This window comes from Elephantulus edwardii, unplaced genomic scaffold (genome assembly GCF_000299155.1).
Source record: "Elephantulus edwardii isolate Elephantulus edwardi_28Jun2011 unplaced genomic scaffold, EleEdw1.0 scaffold00016, whole genome shotgun sequence".
In the NCBI taxonomy this organism is placed as follows: domain Eukaryota; kingdom Metazoa; phylum Chordata; class Mammalia; order Macroscelidea; family Macroscelididae; genus Elephantulus; species Elephantulus edwardii.
In genome coordinates, this window is record NW_006399766.1 from 22,550,652 (window position 1) to 22,568,379 (window position 17,728).

The 17,728-nt window shown below is 41.0% G+C and overlaps 1 protein-coding gene across 1 annotated transcript in view; it reads right to left on the reverse strand.

The window, feature by feature from the left end:
* The window catches only part of MCF2 (MCF.2 cell line derived transforming sequence), a 77,940-nt gene that overhangs the window by 38,049 nt on the left and 22,163 nt on the right, over positions 1-17,728 (reverse strand). The window contains exons 7-13 of the mRNA XM_006881897.1: positions 14,332-14,465; positions 13,905-14,019; positions 9,779-9,898; positions 6,832-7,023; positions 3,119-3,310; positions 1,736-1,895; positions 1,033-1,083 (exon numbers count right to left, since the gene is read on the reverse strand). Coding sequence (XP_006881959.1) covers positions 1,033-1,083; positions 1,736-1,895; positions 3,119-3,310; positions 6,832-7,023; positions 9,779-9,898; positions 13,905-14,019; positions 14,332-14,465 — 964 coding nt within the window. The remainder of the gene's footprint in view (positions 1-1,032; positions 1,084-1,735; positions 1,896-3,118; positions 3,311-6,831; positions 7,024-9,778; positions 9,899-13,904; positions 14,020-14,331; positions 14,466-17,728) is intronic.

Consider the following 17,728-nt stretch of genomic DNA (forward strand, 5'->3'; position numbering starts at 1 on the left):
GTTCCCAGATTTGGACGACTGGGACAATGGTGGTGACATTCACTGAGATGAGCAACACTGGGAGAGAAGAGCTGCAGAGGTGAGTTCAACTGGAGCATACTTGCTCATGGGAAATTCAAGCTGGCAAGTAGTAACCACATGTCTGAAGCTTAGCAGCAAGAATTAGGTTACAGGGAGAATTACTGGAGGCCAAAGCATTTTACATTTCATTGGCAGTGCCCTTCCATAATTACATTCTATAGGCAATACTAAGCAAACAAATATTTACTACCTCTTACAAGAAGCCAAGCACGGCACTAGGTATAGAATTTGATGCAAAGGAACACAAACAAGCAAAGTAAAATCTAAAAAACCAGTTTGACTCATTTTATAGAAAATTAACACTTTTTAGTTTGATTTGGCCAAATGTTATAGATGCTCCTTACTAACTAAAAAAAAAAGGTCTTACAGATTTTTTTTCCATTGGTTGTCATGTAATAATCCTCAAGGAGCAATGAGGTCAAATGAATGAAATTTGCAGCATAAATAATGCTTTTAATCCACAGATTATGATGGATAAAACAATCGCTCATCCATACCATTTTTTTTTTTCAAGAAGCTGCCTTCTTCCTCAGAAACACACTCAGCAGTTTCAGAAAGAAGCAAATCCAAGATACCTCCCACAGATAGTTTTAATATGGTTGAAAAAGAAATCACAAAAGTAAAAGCAAGTTGTCTTCCTTTATACAATGCCAGTTTTTCTCCATTTTTTCCCCCACATGATCATTTTGGACGAGGTTGACACGTGATCATTTGGGGAAAAGTAGCTGGACTTCAAAGCATAGACTCCTTTTCATATATATATATAATCATTTCTAAGGTGAGTTCACTACTGAGGAAAGAATAGCAGGGCATTAGGGGAAAAAAAAGAATAAATTCCTTGCAGACAAAATGCAAGAACGAACTGCTTCTAGTCTTCGATGTCAAACTGGTTTCTCACATGTACACAGACTCAGAAAATGCACTGACGGAAAAGAATAAAGATAAAAGTACCTTTTAAAAAAAGTTTACATGCTTGAAAGAAAGAGTGTCCAATTCCCAATGCTGAAAGAAAATGTAATGCAATTAAATAAAACCAGAATGAAAAAAATGAGATGAAACAAACCAAAAAGTACTTTCCATAACTAATTATTTGAATGGGTCTTAGAAAATGTCCTTAAAACGCCGATCCTTAACCCAAGTTTTGCCACTTTAGGAAACCCCATTTAGAATAGTTGAGCTCTTTAGAGCAAGAAGTCTTAGCTCAGAGGACAAGAGACAATTCTACTTTCTGAGTATGTCTTTATAGTCTAGAATCTTTTCCTGTTTTCTTCATAGGTAACACTTTTAAGTAAGTAGATATTATCACTCTCAGTTTATGGACTAGGAAAATGATTCTCATAAAGGTTAAGTGAATTACACAAAGTAATACAATTAGCAGATGGGACCAGAAACCTAAATTTGAAGTATGTCTGACCCCCATATCCTTGCTCTTCTCCAGCTTATGATCATCAAAATTTGATTATTAATAACTATTTATTGCTGCTGCTGTTGTTGTTATTTTGACTATCTTTTAAGTATCTTCCTAGTTGATCGTAATCATTTATGCCAGTTCATAATTGTAAGATATGTATGAGTGTGTGTGTGTGTGTCCAGAAACTAAGTGAACAATTACAGGAAAGGAAGAGATGGAGAAGATGAGTGTCAGATGTTTTACCATATCTAGGTGAAAATGTTCTCATCAGCTGCTCCGTCCCAGCTACCACTAACTGGAATGGATTCGCATGCTTCTCCTTCACACTCCTGAGGACAGCCTGCTGGTTCTCAAAGACAGTTCGGATGGTTTCCAGCTTCAGTTGGACAGTCTGCATTTGATTCTGCAAATAAGATGAGAAGGCAAGGAAACATCTTCAGGAACGGCGTTATTTTGAATCTGATTCTGTTTCGCCGACTGGCCAATTAGTCTAGAGTTTCAGATATAACCAAGATTTTAAGAGTGAAGTAAAACAGATGAATGAATTCTCTTCACACAAAGTTAAAACCAGGGGTAAAGATTTCAACCAAAACAAACGGGGGCAGAACGATGCCATGAGTTGAGAGTGGCCCCTGAATAAAGTGATTTACACTTCCTGGACTCGGAGGATCACTCTTTTCATATTCGGCATGACAAAGCCACCAAGTTCTAAAAACAATAAAATAAACCACACCATCCTAGTAAATTGAGTTTGGAAGACACCTTCTGTATCGTTCCCATGGAGCAATAGGCTCTTTGGAGCAGCCAATGGGTGATCTACCCATTCGGGTCTCTGGGATGCTGTAAAGCACTAGGGTTAAGCTTAGTTGCTTAACCCAGACAATGGCTTGGTCATTGCCCATAACAGTGCGTCAGATTTGCTGAAGTGTCTTGCAGGATGCAGGAACAAGCACTGAGACTCTTTTTTCAGTCTTAAAATTCAGTCGAGTTTTACTCTCAGAGTGAGAGTCAGGTTTGTGCTCAGCAAGTGTGAGTGGCCACTGCAGCATAAAGGCGAGTTGTTTGGCCACAGTGGCCTTGATATGGGGCCAGCATTCACCTAGGACCACTTTGGGCACCAAGAAAACCCCCCAAAACCAAACACCTCATATGAGAGCTCTAGGTATATGAAAACAGTTTAGTAACAAGGGCCGTAGAACTGAAAAAGGAAATGGCCCTTCTTTTCATAGCAAACATGAATCTTTGGCGTCTTAGCTGCTTAAATAATGACAACATTCACCCATCACCCTTAAAAAGCCTACTAATTCAGGCCCAGAGCGACCATGTAGGGTAGAGTCAAACGAACTGCTTCACAGGATTGCCAAGGCTGTAATCACTATGGCAGCAGACTGCCAAGGAGCAGCTGGTGGGTTCAAACCACCAAGCTTTCAGTTAGTAGCCAAATGCCTTACTCAGGGCACTGCTAAGGAAACCAGAGTTGTTAAAAAAAAACAAAAAAAACCCAAAACCACAAACCAACCCCCTAGGTAATTACACTTAAAGTTAGCTGTGAAGTAATATGACTCCTATCCATACCACTGCAATGACAATCTGATTTCATTTGCTTCTTTTTAAAACTTCTCCTACCTTGAGCTCAGGAGATAAAACGACATCAAATTCATACTGAAGGGTTTCAATATCATAATTTATAAAGGGCAGAGCCACTTGAAGAAAATTCTCAATGTCTTGGAGAGTTTTTTGAGCATCTTCTTTGGATTGAAATTTATCATCTTGCTGATTAATTAGAAGATATTCCCCTTCATCACAGCACTGCCAAGCCTGGAGAGAAGCAAAGGAGGAGGAGAAAAAAAACCAAAACAACCCCACTGGCACACAGACAGATGAATAAAGAGGACGCAGAACTCCCGCCCCAAACAGTGGCCACCAACCCTGGTTTCTGTTATCAGAATCCCTTCCGGGGCTTTTAAAATACGAAGATACCTAGGGTCTGCCACCCTCCTCCCCAAATTCTGATGCAGTCGTGCCAAGGTGGAAGATGGGCATTTGTGATTTTGCAGCTCTCCTCAGGTCTTCCTGGTGCATGGCCAAGGCTGGCAACCACCGCAATCATTTCCTATCAAATACCTCCCTCTGCGCCAGGACTCTACCGCCCACTTGATACCAACACCTGAGTTGCAAAGGGTTTCCTGAAATCTATTAAATGCCATATGAAATGCCTAGCTCAGTAAAAAGCTTAAGAGGGGTGTTTAATGATTGCTGAGAACAAGAATAATATTTTCTTGATGGAGAAGGAGATGCAGAGGCGACAATGTTTATGTTAAGATATGACACGTACATCTGATACTGTTCCACTCGACCACCAGGACCACTATTTGCAGGTAACATTTCTATTTACCATCTACTTATGAAAACACAGGCTGGGCTCACAAAGCTGGGGAGGACTGTTTTCTAGTTGTGATGGAAATGTTTAGTGCTCAACTACGAAATGGGAAAGGAGTTTCAGGCCTTACTGAAACTTTGTAAAGTGTAATGCCTGCATTCAATCGTCAGCAATGCCCCCTAAATATCATCTCACTTCCATAGTCGGAATAGAAGTTCCAATCGTTACAGTGCAGGGCCAGCCATGCAGAACACAGGCCCCCAAGGGAGATAGTGCCCATGCAGTTCCAGACCACCACAGCAAAGCAAATGTCTCAGAAGAGCTCATCACGAGAATGTTTTGCTTTCCTAGTGCATAGAAAGGTGGCATACACATTACTGTGTGGTCTCTTAGATGTGCAACAGGATTATTAAAGAGTGTGATACGAGACACAAAGATATGAATAAATGAACCCTGTTAGGGGGTAGTGCTGGTAGACTTGCTTGAAGCATGGTTGCTGCAAACTTTCCATTTGTAAAAAAATGCAATACAAATGTGACGCAGTAAAACAAGGTATGGAGGTGGTGGTGGCTGGTAGGTGCTGAGAAGTCTGCTCTAACTCATAGCAACCCTGTGAATAACAGATGAAAACCTTGCCCTGTCCCACGTCATCCTCACCAATGGTCATGCTCAAGTCCATTGTTGTGGTCAGGGCATCAATCCATCTCCCCGAGGGTCTTCATCTCTTTCTTTGATCTTCTACCTTTCCCAGCATGATGGCTCTCTCCAAGGACTGGGTCCTCCTGACAGCATGCCCGAAGTGAGATGAAATTTCACCAGCCTTGCCTCTCATGAGCACTCTGGTTGCACTTCCTTCAAGACAGACTTGTGCTTTTGGCAGTCCGTGGGCGATTCAGTACTCTTTGGCAGCATTACAATTCAAAGGCATCAATTCTGCAGTAATCCTCAGCAATGCCCAATTTTAAATTGTTTGTATGACAGAACTGAAAATACCATGAATTGGATCAAGACATACCTTAGTCTTTAAACTGATAGCCTTGCTCTTTGACACTTTTAAGAGATCCTTGAGAGCAGATTTTTACCAAAACAGCACTTTTTTAAAAAAATTTCTTCACTGCTGCTACCATGGGTGTTGACTGTGAGTTCAAATAAAATCAATTCATTGACAACTCCAACCTTTTCTCTATTTATCCTTATGTTGCTTATTGGTCCAATGGTGAGTATTTTTGTTTGTTTAGCACCATTGGGTTTTGATCAATTGTTACTTCCTGAAATGGTACCGTCTCAACCAATTCTTTTTGGTATAGTTGTTATTGTTGTTGTTGTTGTTTTTATGTGCCATCAAGTCAATTGTGACTCATAGTGACCTTATGTACCTGAACCTCTATCTTGGGCCAACTTCATCGTCTCTGACAAACTTAATCCCCCCCACCCCCAACAATAACCCAGCCACTGAGTCAAGCCATCTCATCCAGGGTCTTCCTCTCTTGTGCTGTCTCTCCACTCTTCCAAGAATGATTTCCCTCCTTGCAACATGCTCAAAGTATATCAGACAGAGCTTCACAATCCTTACCTCCAAGGAGCAGCCTGGTTTCATCTTCTCTGGGACAGACCTCTTTATTCTCTTAGCAGTCAATTGTGTATTCAATACTCTTCTCCAACACCACAACTCAAAGGCATCAATTATTTTTCTGTCATCCTTAGTCATTGTCCAGTTCTCTGATGCATAACAAGTAATTGTGAAGACCAGGGCTTGGATCAGACACAACTTAGTCTCACTGACATCACTGCTCTTAAGTGTTCTAGAGAGGTCCCTGACAGCAGATTTTCCCATTGCAATTCATCTTTTGACTTCCTGGCTACTCATAATGATACACAGAAGTGACCTATTTTCTTAGGATACTTCACACATAATTCATCATTTACCCACAGAATCCATCACTATTGCATCTCGAGGCCAGAATTTGTCCTTCAGTCCTTTCAAATGTTGAGCATGTTCTTCCCATTTGGTTTTTTAACTCTAGGTCTTTGCACATCTTGTTATAATACTTTCCTTTGTGTTCTCAAGGTTCCTTTTGAAATCTGTTCAGCTCCATTATGTAATTTCTTCCTTTTTTAAAAGCTTCTCTCCATTTAAAAGTAAGTTTCAAAGCCTCAACAACATCCATTTGGTCTTTTGTTTCCTGTCTTTTTAATGTCCTCTTGCTTTCTTCAATGAATCATGTCCTTGATGTCTTCTCAGATCTTTTCTTGTCTTTGTTCATTAGTGTTCAATGCACCAAATCTACTTTTGAGATAGTTTCTCAGTTTAGGTGGGATAAACTCAAGGCTATATGTTGACACCAGTTTTCACTTTCTTCAGCTTCAGTTTGATCTTACATACGAGGAATTGATGGTCTATTCCACAGTCAGCCCCTGGCCCTGTTTTGACTTCTGACACTGATAGCTTCTTCACTGTCTCTTCCCACAGATATAATCAGTCTTAGTCATGTGATGTCCATCAGGGTTCATCTGTATAGCTGGCATTTTAAAAAAAGTATTAGCAATAAATTATTATTATTTTATCATTTTTATATTATTATTGTTATTGATTGTATATAAAATGTTTTTAATATCTAGTCTCATTTTTGTTGCCAGAGCCACATCTTCCAACTACCAGTCCTTGTTTTCCAACTTTTGTATTTTGATAATCAATTATTATTATTATTATTTTGGTATTATTAATTACTAATATTCATAATATATTAATATAATGTGAGTAGGTGGATAGCTTAAGTTATCATAATCAAGCTCGGCCCTTCAGGCCTCTTCCAAAGCCATAGCAGACCCTGCTTCCATAACTTCTGCAGAGACGAAAGGGGTGCCATGACGAAGGCAGGAAAGTGTATCGGGGCTGGGAGAACTCAGCGTAAGGAACACCCATCCTTCTCTAGACATGGGCCATTTCCCATCATATTACCTGCTGCAGGAGTTTATGCAATTTGAAGGTCCTGCTGAGCTGTATCCGTTTGGTTTTGATCTCATTTGCCAAAATATCCGTAAGATAGCGTAGTTCATTGCATCTCTGGCAGATTAAATCAACTGCATAATGGTGACTGGCCGCCAGCTTGTGTCCATGTAACACCATAAAGCGGGCCTTTTTCAACAAATTCTGATGTATAAGAGAGAAGGAAAAGAATGGCTGCACAATCTATAGTCATATGGGGGATGGGGGAGGCAGGGAAATAAGAAGCAAATTGATTTAGCCAAGGGGATATACTGTCACAATTCCGATTTGATGTCATCTTTACACGAGGTGCAAAAAAAATACAATTAATCACCACAGGAACATCATCTGAAGTGCGCACATTTCTGGTTAACCTGCCTCAATTATTTGCAGTCAATTCAGGACTAACTCCTAACTGGTGCTACTGCTGGGTTTCGGAGGTTATAAACTGCATGGGAGAGAGCAGCTGGGGGATTCAATCCACCAGAGAAGCATCACCTCTGTGTTAGTAGCCCAAGTCCCTGCAGACTAAGCTACCAGACCTTCTCTTTCTGGAAACAGAAAATCACCCATCCTACTCAAAATGGGGTGGAGGGGTGATCTGTTCCTCTTGAATTTGTAGGAATTTAGAACTGAATTGCAGACCCAGTGGAACTGGTATGAGATTAACTCAATGGGATTGCCCTGTTTTTCTGTCTTAGAAGTTTTCCACCTCTGCCAGGGTGAAGTCTTATCACTAATAGACTCTTATCATTCTCTAGTAGCAGGAAAAAGTTGTGTTTTCCACCTCTGACAGGTTTCCATCTTAACCAAGCTTTCACTGTTTTCATTGTGTCAAACAAAAGCTAAAGTGATCCATATTGAGAAACCTCAGCTAGTGTAATCACCAGGCAACTATTTTACATACTAGATGTGAACACTGTAAGGTTTCTAAGCCTAAAGGGGTCGTAACAGCCTTGCCTCCACCCTGTGAACGAATGCTTTTCCATACAGTGACTGAAACACAGGAAGAGCTCAGGAAATGCTTATCGGAGTAAAACTATGAAAAATGAAGCTCACAATGTGGATGTGACCAGCCTAGCTAGCTAATGGGAAAATCAGAATTGAAATCAAAGTCCAAGCCAGTTTGCCATCTCTTTTTACTATACGATGGGGATATGTAAATTCTCCCACAATTACAGAGATCGACAGGGATAATTCCAAAACGGGTCGCTGCCACTGTGGCCTCTTAATGTTTGTTCTTTAGATGCTGGTGACTTGAATGAAACCTATTTGATGAGAATACACTTTAAAAAAAGCCTGGCTCCTCTCTTCCATACAAACCAGGAAAGCAAAGCCAGAGTTATAAAAGATCAAAGCCCTAAACACAAGCTTTAAGAATAGCAAGCGCGCTGGCAGCTGCCTCTTTTGAGCATTTCCTATGTCCCAGGTACTGTGCTGGTGAGCTCTGGTGATGTAATCCATGGTTTGCACCTCTCTGGCAGTTCAAATCCACCAGCTGTTCCACAGGAGAAAGATGGGCAACTTTCTCCCATGTGTTGTACAGCCTACCAACAACCCATTGGAGGGTCAGCAATAAGTTGGTTCCAATTTGCTGGCAACGTGCTTTCTGAGGGTTTTTGTTAAGTGCATAAGGTACACTCTTATGAACTTTTAGATGCTCTGTACAGTCCACATTTTTATCCCCAATTTAAATATGAGCAAATGAAAGCTTAGTCAATTTAATCCATTCACCCAAGGTCTCACAGCTAGAGAAACTAAGTAGGTCTACCTCTCAGAGGCCATATTTGGTTCAAACACACAAACGATGTGCTGGGCATTTGAGGAATGATCTTTGTTTGCCAGCATTTTCTTTATGATCATTACCAAATACCAAATATCATTCTAGAGCGTTTTGTGGGTTTTTGGGTTTTCGGGCTTTTTCACCTTCCTCAAAATGAATTAGCTTCACGTTCTTATTGGTGGACCTGAGACAGTTCACATCACTATCTTAGAGGCCTCTGCTCCAACTACAAGATTTATCTGCTATGTAATGCCTGGCTTGCACAGAACAGAAAAGAACATAAACTGATACTCTTGTTCCATTTGTTGTGGAGATTGATTTTTCAAAATCATTTTCCTATCCATTGGCTCTGACTTTCACCACACAGCCAGGTAGGAACAATCAAAGACAATGCATAGACTACTGATGAGGGGATTAGTAAATCAGAGCGGAAGGTGGGCAGCTCACTGCTAGAAAGAAAGGAGAAGCCAAGAATGCAGCGTATGTGTCCTTCGGGATCAAAGATTCCTGCACCAATCAGACCAGGACAAGACGAGAGCAGCAACAGCAATGGAGAATCAGAGACCTGATCTGGGACTGCTTCCCCACAGAGCCAGAGCCAAGCTTGCTGGAGGACTAGGGGGAAAGACGCCATAATTGACAGGACTAACAGGGCTTTATAACATTAACCTAAAGTTGTGAGGCAGAAGGTCAAAGAGACCACAAGAACACTTGGGAAGCTATTCTGACTGAAGAACTATATCCTATTCCCAAGCTTAATTGTGACCTGTTTACCTCCCTAATAAACCCAGGAATGGTTCTGTGAGTCCTGTGTGACCTATGCCATAGATTAGCAGACCCAGTAGTAGAGCAACAAGAGTCTTTGGAGGGGCGTTTGGTGTTAGAGCTGAGAGATGGAGATTTGGGGAGCACATCTGGCTTCATGGCAATCAGTTTTATGCTGTGAATGTTGTCTATGCATAGACACTGTTTTCTCTAGAGGAATTAGTGGAGGTCAGACTCAGTGGCCCCCAGGCCACCCACATGCCTTTTATACCATTGTACCAAATGTTCCTATAATAATCACAGTAAGAGTTTATGTTACTTCCCCTCATCCAAATATGACATCAATATAGAAAATGCCTAACATCATCTCACCTGAGAACTTTCATCCACAATGTCCAACTTCTTCAGCTTATGTTTCACTTGAATTATATTCCCTGTTGCATCAGTCAGCTCTGATAGTTTCTTTAATGACCATTTCATTTTAGCCATGAGCTAAAAGAAAATAAACAGACTTTTTAAACCTACAAATTATGAGAGGGTTTCCATTTCTAATCGATTTTCCTTTAAATATCAAAATGAAGGGGAGGGGAAGTGAACAGATAGAAATAGTTTTAAGCCTTTTTAAACAGTAAAAGGCATCATGTGATAAACTTCTACCTCCTAGACACCAGAGTGAGAGCCCTGGTGACCTAGTGAGGAGGGGGTTGAACTGCTAACTCAAATGCCAGCAGCTTTAATACACCAGCCGCTCTGTAAGACAAAAGTACGCCGTGTCTTCCTGCAAGACTTATAGTCTCTGAAGAGCCACTGAAGGGTCAGTGACGAGTCCGTCCTGACTCAACAGCAAGGAGTTTGGTTTTGCGTTTGTTGGTGGGTTTTTTTTTTTGGGTTTTTTTTTTTTTAGTTTGTTGAGGTATCAGCATGAATTAATGATTTCTAAAATACCATTTGTATGTGTATGTGTGTGCGGTTGTGGCCACATATTTGTATGCATGTATGTATGTATGAGCATATGTACATGTTGCTGTTGTTACGTGCCATGAAGGTGAGTATGACTCATAATGACCCATAAAACAAAAGATTTGAACCCTATCCTAACCTGTGCCATCTTCACCATCTCTGACACACTTGAGCCCACTGCCGTGTTCTCTGTGTCAATTCATCTCATTGAGGGTCTTCTTCTCTTTTGCTCACCTTCCACCTTTCCAAACATGATGTCCCTCACCAAGGAATAGCCCCTCCTAACAACATGCTTTAAAGTATGTGAGACAAAGCTTTGCCATCTTTGTCTCCAAAAAACTGTTTGGCCGCTTTTTCTCCAGTACATACCACTCATTCTTATGGCAAGTCATGGGATATCCAATACTCTTATACAATACTACAGCTCAAATGCATAGGTTGTTCTGTCATCCTTATTCATTGCTAGCTCTCATATGCAAAGCAGGTGACTGGAAAGACTATGGCTTGAATCAGGAGCACTTTAGTATTCAAATTTATTTCATTGCTCTTCAGGACTTTAAAGAAGTACCTGACAGTAGACTCCTAAAACCGTATGTCTCCTGATCTCCGGACTGCTTTTACCAAGGATGCTAATTGTGTGTCTAAATTTCTCTGCTGTATGATAAACAGGTCTAGAAATAAAGACCCTCCAAGAAAAATAAGCATCCCTATTATCCAGACCCTGATCCCTTTTCCCAGAAATAGATACAAAGTATCCTCAGAAAAAGAGCTGATTCCAAGGCTGAGGCAGATAGGTATACACAGAGCTTGACATATTTATTTATGCTTCAAACAAAGTTAAGTGATTAAAAAAAAATACTGGGATATGTTACAAAGATACAGTTGCCAGTGTAAAACACCAAGATCATCAGGAATAGTGACGAATTATAAGGTATTCAAATAACTGGAATCCATGATTCCAATAAAAAGAATAATCAGCAGTTGGAAAGGAGAGAAGGCTTGTCTACAGTGGAATAGTTAGTGTCAATGGTGACTGTGGAAGGAATGCTGCAGTTGGAAAGTCATCCTTAATACTCATCGTAATGGCAAATTTGCAATGGGGAAATCTAAAGAGTGGGATGTCATTTTAAAGACTAAGATGTGTCTGACCCAAACCATGATACTCTCACCCATCTCACAGATATGGGAAAATTGGACAACGAACAAGGAAGCCTTTGAATTATAGTGTTGACAAAGAATATGGAATATACCATGGACTGCTGGAAGAAGAAAGAAATCTGTCTTAGAAGAAAAGTCAGAGAGCGCTTTAGAAGCAAGGACAGTGAGACATTGCCTCATATACTTAGAGTATATTATCAGAAGGGGCCAGTTCTTGGACTGGGACATCATGCTTGATAAAAAGAGAGAACGGCCCTCAATGAGATGGATTGACACCATGGCTGCAACAACGGGCTCAAGCAGAGTAGTGACTGTGGGGGATGGTGATGCAGGATTGGACAGTGTTTGTTTCTGTTATACATGGAGCTGCCCTGAGTCAGAAATAGTGCCCAAAAAAAAGAGCAATAAGAAAGCCTGATTCAGGCAATAATCATTAATTGATGCTAAAATCATTGGGAAATTATGTTAAAGAACAAGATACTGGCATGACCTTAACTTTTCTCCATGCATGTTTCCTATTTGTTACAAGGAGAAAACAAACAGTAACTCTATTCAGTCACACATGGCTAGATCATGAAAATCAATACCAACAATAAGGGGCAGGTAGATACAAGTACCTCTAGGTGTGCTGTGCTTAGGGGGACAAATGACTTAGATCCTAGTCTAGCTAGTCACACACAGTCCAAACTGAATCCTGAGAAAGCATTAGACAAACACAAACCGAAGAGTGTTTGCTTATTAAAAAGGGCTGTATTCTTCAAGAATGTCAGTGTCATAAAAGACAGATGCCATAGAAATTGTCCAGACCAAACTTTGACTGAGACCTGCACCAGAGCAAAAGGAAATGCTCTGAAGCACATCACTGGGTCAACGGACTAAACCGGAATACCAGTGGCAGATAAGGTGAAAGTGATGCATGGACTGAATTCGAGTACCATACTGTGGTTATGGAAGAGAATGACCCTATTATTAAGATGGATATGTTGTTTGTTGTTGTTATGTGCCACTGAGTCACTTACAACTCATAACAACCCTATGTACAACAGCCCTAAACCCTGCTCTGTCCTGTGCTAATCCCACTGTCTCCGATACACCTATCCTGATTACCCCAGTCACTGAATCAATCCACCTTATAGAGGGTCTTCCCCTCCTGTGCTATCCCTTCACCCTCCCAAGCATGACATCCCTTTCCAAGAACCGGTCCCTCCTTGCAACATGTCCAAGGTATGTCAGGTGAAGCCTCAGAATCCTTGCTTCCAAGGAGCAGCCCGGTTTAACCATCTCCAGAATGAATCTGTTTTCCTAGCAGTCCATGGTACAGTCAATACTCTTCTCCAGCACCACAGCTCAAAAGCACCAATTCTCCTTCTATCCTCCCTAGTCATTGTCCAGCTCTCTGATGCATAGCAAGTGATTGCAAAGATCATGGCCTATATCAGGTGCACCTTAGTCTCCAGAGTGACACCATTGCTCTTCAGTACCCTGCAGAGGGAGCTCTAATGATTTAGCAGTAAGGAGCTTCACTGTCACCCCAAAGGCAGGTGGTTTGGATCCACCAGCTGCTCTTTGGAAGAAAGATGACTGTTTGATTTACTGCCTCTGAAAACCTACTAGAGGGCCAACTATGAATTGGTTCCAACATGATGACACACAACAAACACAATAACAGATTTAAGGGGAAAACCCCATCAGATAGCTAGCATATTCTCAAATGAGTTAGAAAAAATATTTATACACACACACATGCCTCTGGTGGCCTAAGGGTAAGAAATTGCACTGCAATCCTGAAGGCACATAGTTCAAATCCACCAGCTGCTCCGCAGGAGAAGGATGGGCAATCTCCTCCTGTGTGATTAACTGCCACTGAAAATTCTCCACAGGGTCAGCTGTGGGTCAGGGCTGATTTGATGGTTGTTGTCATTGTTATGTGCCATCGAGTCACCGGACTTGATGGTACACAACATATGTGTCTATATGGTAGCCTAGTGATAAGAAGCTGCGCTGCAATCCCAAAAGCACACAATTCAAATCTACCAGATGCTCCACAGAAGAAGGAAGAATAATCTCCTCCTGTGCAATTTACTACCTCTGAAAAAACCACTGGAGGGCCAGCTATGAGTTGGTTCCAACTACATGGCTCACAACAATATGTGTGTGTGTGTGTGTGTGTGTGTAACCTAACAATGTTTTAAGGAGTACTGGTGGCGTAGTGTGAAATGTGCTGTTAACAAAAAGGTCAGCAGTTTGAACTCTTCTGCCGCTCCAGAAGAGAAAAATGAACAATAGCCTCTTAAAGAGTTTTACAACCTTGGAAATCTAAATAAATTAGACTTGTATCCATGAAAATTAGTTTGGTTTCTGGATATAGGTTTTCACGTACATCTTTAAATTCCTGCTCAAACTTCCATAGTTCGAGATGCTGGTCCATCTTCTGTTGGTGTTTTTCCCAAAATCCATCAAAGGCTGTTTCCATGTCATGTACTTGACTCAGCAATCTTAAGAAAAAAGTCAAAGAACTACTTAAAAAACAAGGATTATATTTCATAGGTTCATAGAGAAAACTACTTTGACCAATAAGCATTAAAGACAAAGTTACAACCCATGAAACTCGATCCAGAGAGAGCCCATCAAAGTCCCACAAATCTCTTCCAAAAACAAAATAACATCTGTGAAATACAATTCAGGAAGAAGGCCCAGGGTACCAGAGGTTCAGGAAACTTCCCCCCTTAACCTATTGCAACCTAAGTGTAGATTTTCTTTTCTGAAATATTTAATAAGTAACTCAGCATTAAAATGGGACCACTCACTTATTAACAGTCTGCCAGTCACCACAGATTTTCGGATGGGGCTCAATGCTTCTACTGACAGCTTCTGAAGTTTCAGGTGCTTCCAGATTGGTTAGCAGAACGGTTCCTTCTTTGGTTATAGTTGTGATATTACTCTGTACAAATGCACAACAGGATGCATCAAGCATGAGTAATCCAACCTCATTGAACTCAACACAAAGACCACACATCTATTATACACGGACTAGGAACAGAGGTTCTAGAATGGTCTTTATTGTCATAACTGTCGGGAAAATCCAGGAATGCCTGAATAACAGAGTCTAAAAGCTGTAAAATCTTCAAGAAGCCACTCTAACTGTAGAGAGGGATGTTGCAATCACTGTCTAAGACCTACTGGTACCAATGGTGGTCCACTTGGTAGCTTGCCTTCTCTTACTGACGAAAGTTCTAACTTAGTTTATTCTGACAACATTTATTTTTTATTTTATTATTATGTGTGTGTGTGTGTGTGTGTGTGTGTGTGTGTGTGTGTGTGTGTGTACCATCAAATCGGATCTGACTGGTACAGGAGGAGACTGCCCCTCCTTCTCCAGCACAGCATCTGGTGGATTCGAACCATGTAACTCTGGGATTGCAGTGCAGCTTCCTGCCACTAGGCCACCAGAGCTCCCATTTGGCAACATTTATAAGAGTCTCAATTAAAGCAGTTGTAGGGTTACTGTGAAGGCACTCAGGTGGCATAGTGTGTAAATGCATCAGGATGTTAAGCCAAAGATTGATGGTTTGAATCTACCAGCCTCTCTCCTGAAAGAGGGGGTATCTCCTCTCTTTAATATTTAGTCTCAGAAACAAAATGGAGGGTCTCCATGAGTAAGACTCAACTCAATGTCAAGAGGAATTATTTTTTATTTCATTTCTTTGCTTTGCAAAATAAACTCTGCCACACTAGAAAGAATGTGATTAAAAATAATATTTAATGCAAATCCGGGAGCTCTGGTGGCCTAGTGGCAAGAAGCTGCACTGCAATCCCAGAGGCACATGGTTTGAATCCACCAGATGCTCTGCCGGGGAAGGAGAGACAATCCCCTCCTGTACCAGTCAGATCTGATTTAATGGTACACACAAATAATGAAATTAAAATTAAAAAATAATACTTAATGCAAATCCATATGCCTTTTTACACATCTTTCATTGTTAACAGTCACTGCCTACCCAAGTTCTCGTTTAACGCTATATTTGTTGTTGCTGTATTGTTGTGTTGTTGGGTTGACTCACAGTGATCTTATAATGAACAATGGCTCTGAACCTTGCCCTAACGTGAGCCAATCTCATTGTTTCTGACACACCTGTCCCCATTGCCACAGTCACTGTATCAATTAATCTCATCCAGGGTCTTCCTCTCAAACAAACTCATTGCCATGGAGTTGACTCCAGCTCATAGTAAGTCCACCTGTTACAGAAGAAATACTCCATGGGGTTTTCTTGGCTGTAACTTTTACAGAAGCTGGTCACCAGCATGTATTTCTGTGGTGCCACTGCCATGAATGGGTTTCAGCTGTCAACTGTTGGGTTAGCAGTCAAGTGCAAATCATTTGTGCTATCTAGAGAGCTAACTTCACTGGACAAATAAGGAAAATGAAGCTCAGAGTAAGTTAGCAAAGTGCCCAAAAAGAGTGTGAGAGACAAGGATTTCATAGATAGGAAAGACTTTTACTTAAAAATTGTAGATAAATATGTCACTTCTTCTTATCTTCTTAATATACAAATGTTACTGCTATGCTGTTGTTGTTGTTATGTGCTGTCAAATCACTTGCGACTCATAATGACCTTATGTACAAGAACCCTAAAACCTGCCCTGTCCTGTGCCAACCTCACTGTCTCTGACACACCAACTCCCATTACCCCAATCACTGAATCGATCCATCTCGTTGAGGGTTTTACTCTCCTGCGCTGTCCCTCCACCCTCCCAAGCATAACGCCCCTCTCCAAGAACTGGTCCCTCCTTGTAACATACCCAAAGTATATCAGACGAAGCTTCAGAATCCTTCCCTCCAAGGAGCAGCCTGGTTTAACCCTCTCCAGGAAAAACCTGCTTGTTCTCCTAGCAGTCCACAGTATACTCAACACTCTTCTTTGTCAGTGTACCCAGGATTCTATCATCTTATAAAGGAGAGGTACTACATATGGATGCCTAGTGCCTGTTCAGATTGTTCTTTAATGTTCTGAGGAAAGTCAATACAAAAGTAAGTACTGAAGGGAGCTCTGATAGTCCAACTCACTTTGGTATTGTACTGTTAACAAAATTATGAGCTGGTGGTCTCAATTTTGCCTCTGAATCCTTCACAACCCAACACTCCAAATACAAAACAAAATAAACTTACCATCCATGGTCTATGTAGAAAAATGAAAATTTTACTCATAAAAAAAAACAATTTTGGTTTGCCACAGTTTTGTAACATTTGTCATGCTCACAAGGCTCGTGACAGAAATGGTAACAAAATTCAGGACTCCTAGTTCTTCATTAAGCTCTCCTCCAATTTCACATTGTGGTGGATGTCAAAATAGCACCCCTATCTGCCTCCCAATCCTTATGCTTGCTTTTTAAAATGAGATTCCCTTCAACCTCCACAACCCTGAGATCAGAAGCACTAGATGGTGCCCAGCTATGATAAAGGCCGCAGTTGAAAGTTCTGGATAGAATGAGTGAAATTTTTAAAAAGAATAAAAATGTCCAGGCTTAAAGGTGCTATATCCAGACTAGTAGAGCCCATTCTACCCCCAAAACTATGGCCCTTAGTTACCCTTCATACCTGAAACTAAACTGACTACAATGGCTCAACTTTCAGCCAAACAATAAACAAGCCTATGCTGTTGTTTTTGATAGGTGCCATCAAGTCAACTACGACTCACAGCAACCCAATGAACACCATATTTGAACCTTGCCCTATCCTGCCCATCCTCATAGTCTCTGATATGTTAGGACCCATTGTAGTAGAAATTGTGTCAATCATCTATTGAGGGTCCTCCTCTCTCTCACTTTCTACCATTTCCAGCACGATGTCTTTCTCCAAACACTGGTTCTTCCTGAAAATATACCCAAAGTAATTAAATAAGCCTATATGCAAAGACATTTGAGTGTGTGGATCACACAAATTGGGACTAACCTTGAGGAGAATGAAAATACCATGTGAAACCTATACTCAGACTAGGAATCAGTCCTCAGAACAGAGCAAGGAACCATAGCATGGTTCAAAATCAGGAAAGGAGTGAGTCAGGGATGCATCTTGTCTCTATACCTTTTCAACCTATATGCAGAACAGAACTTCTGGGAGGCTGGGCTTTATGAGGAGGAATGTGGCATCAAGACTGGAGGAAGACTCATCAAAAAACTGCTTATATGGATGACACAACCCCAAGT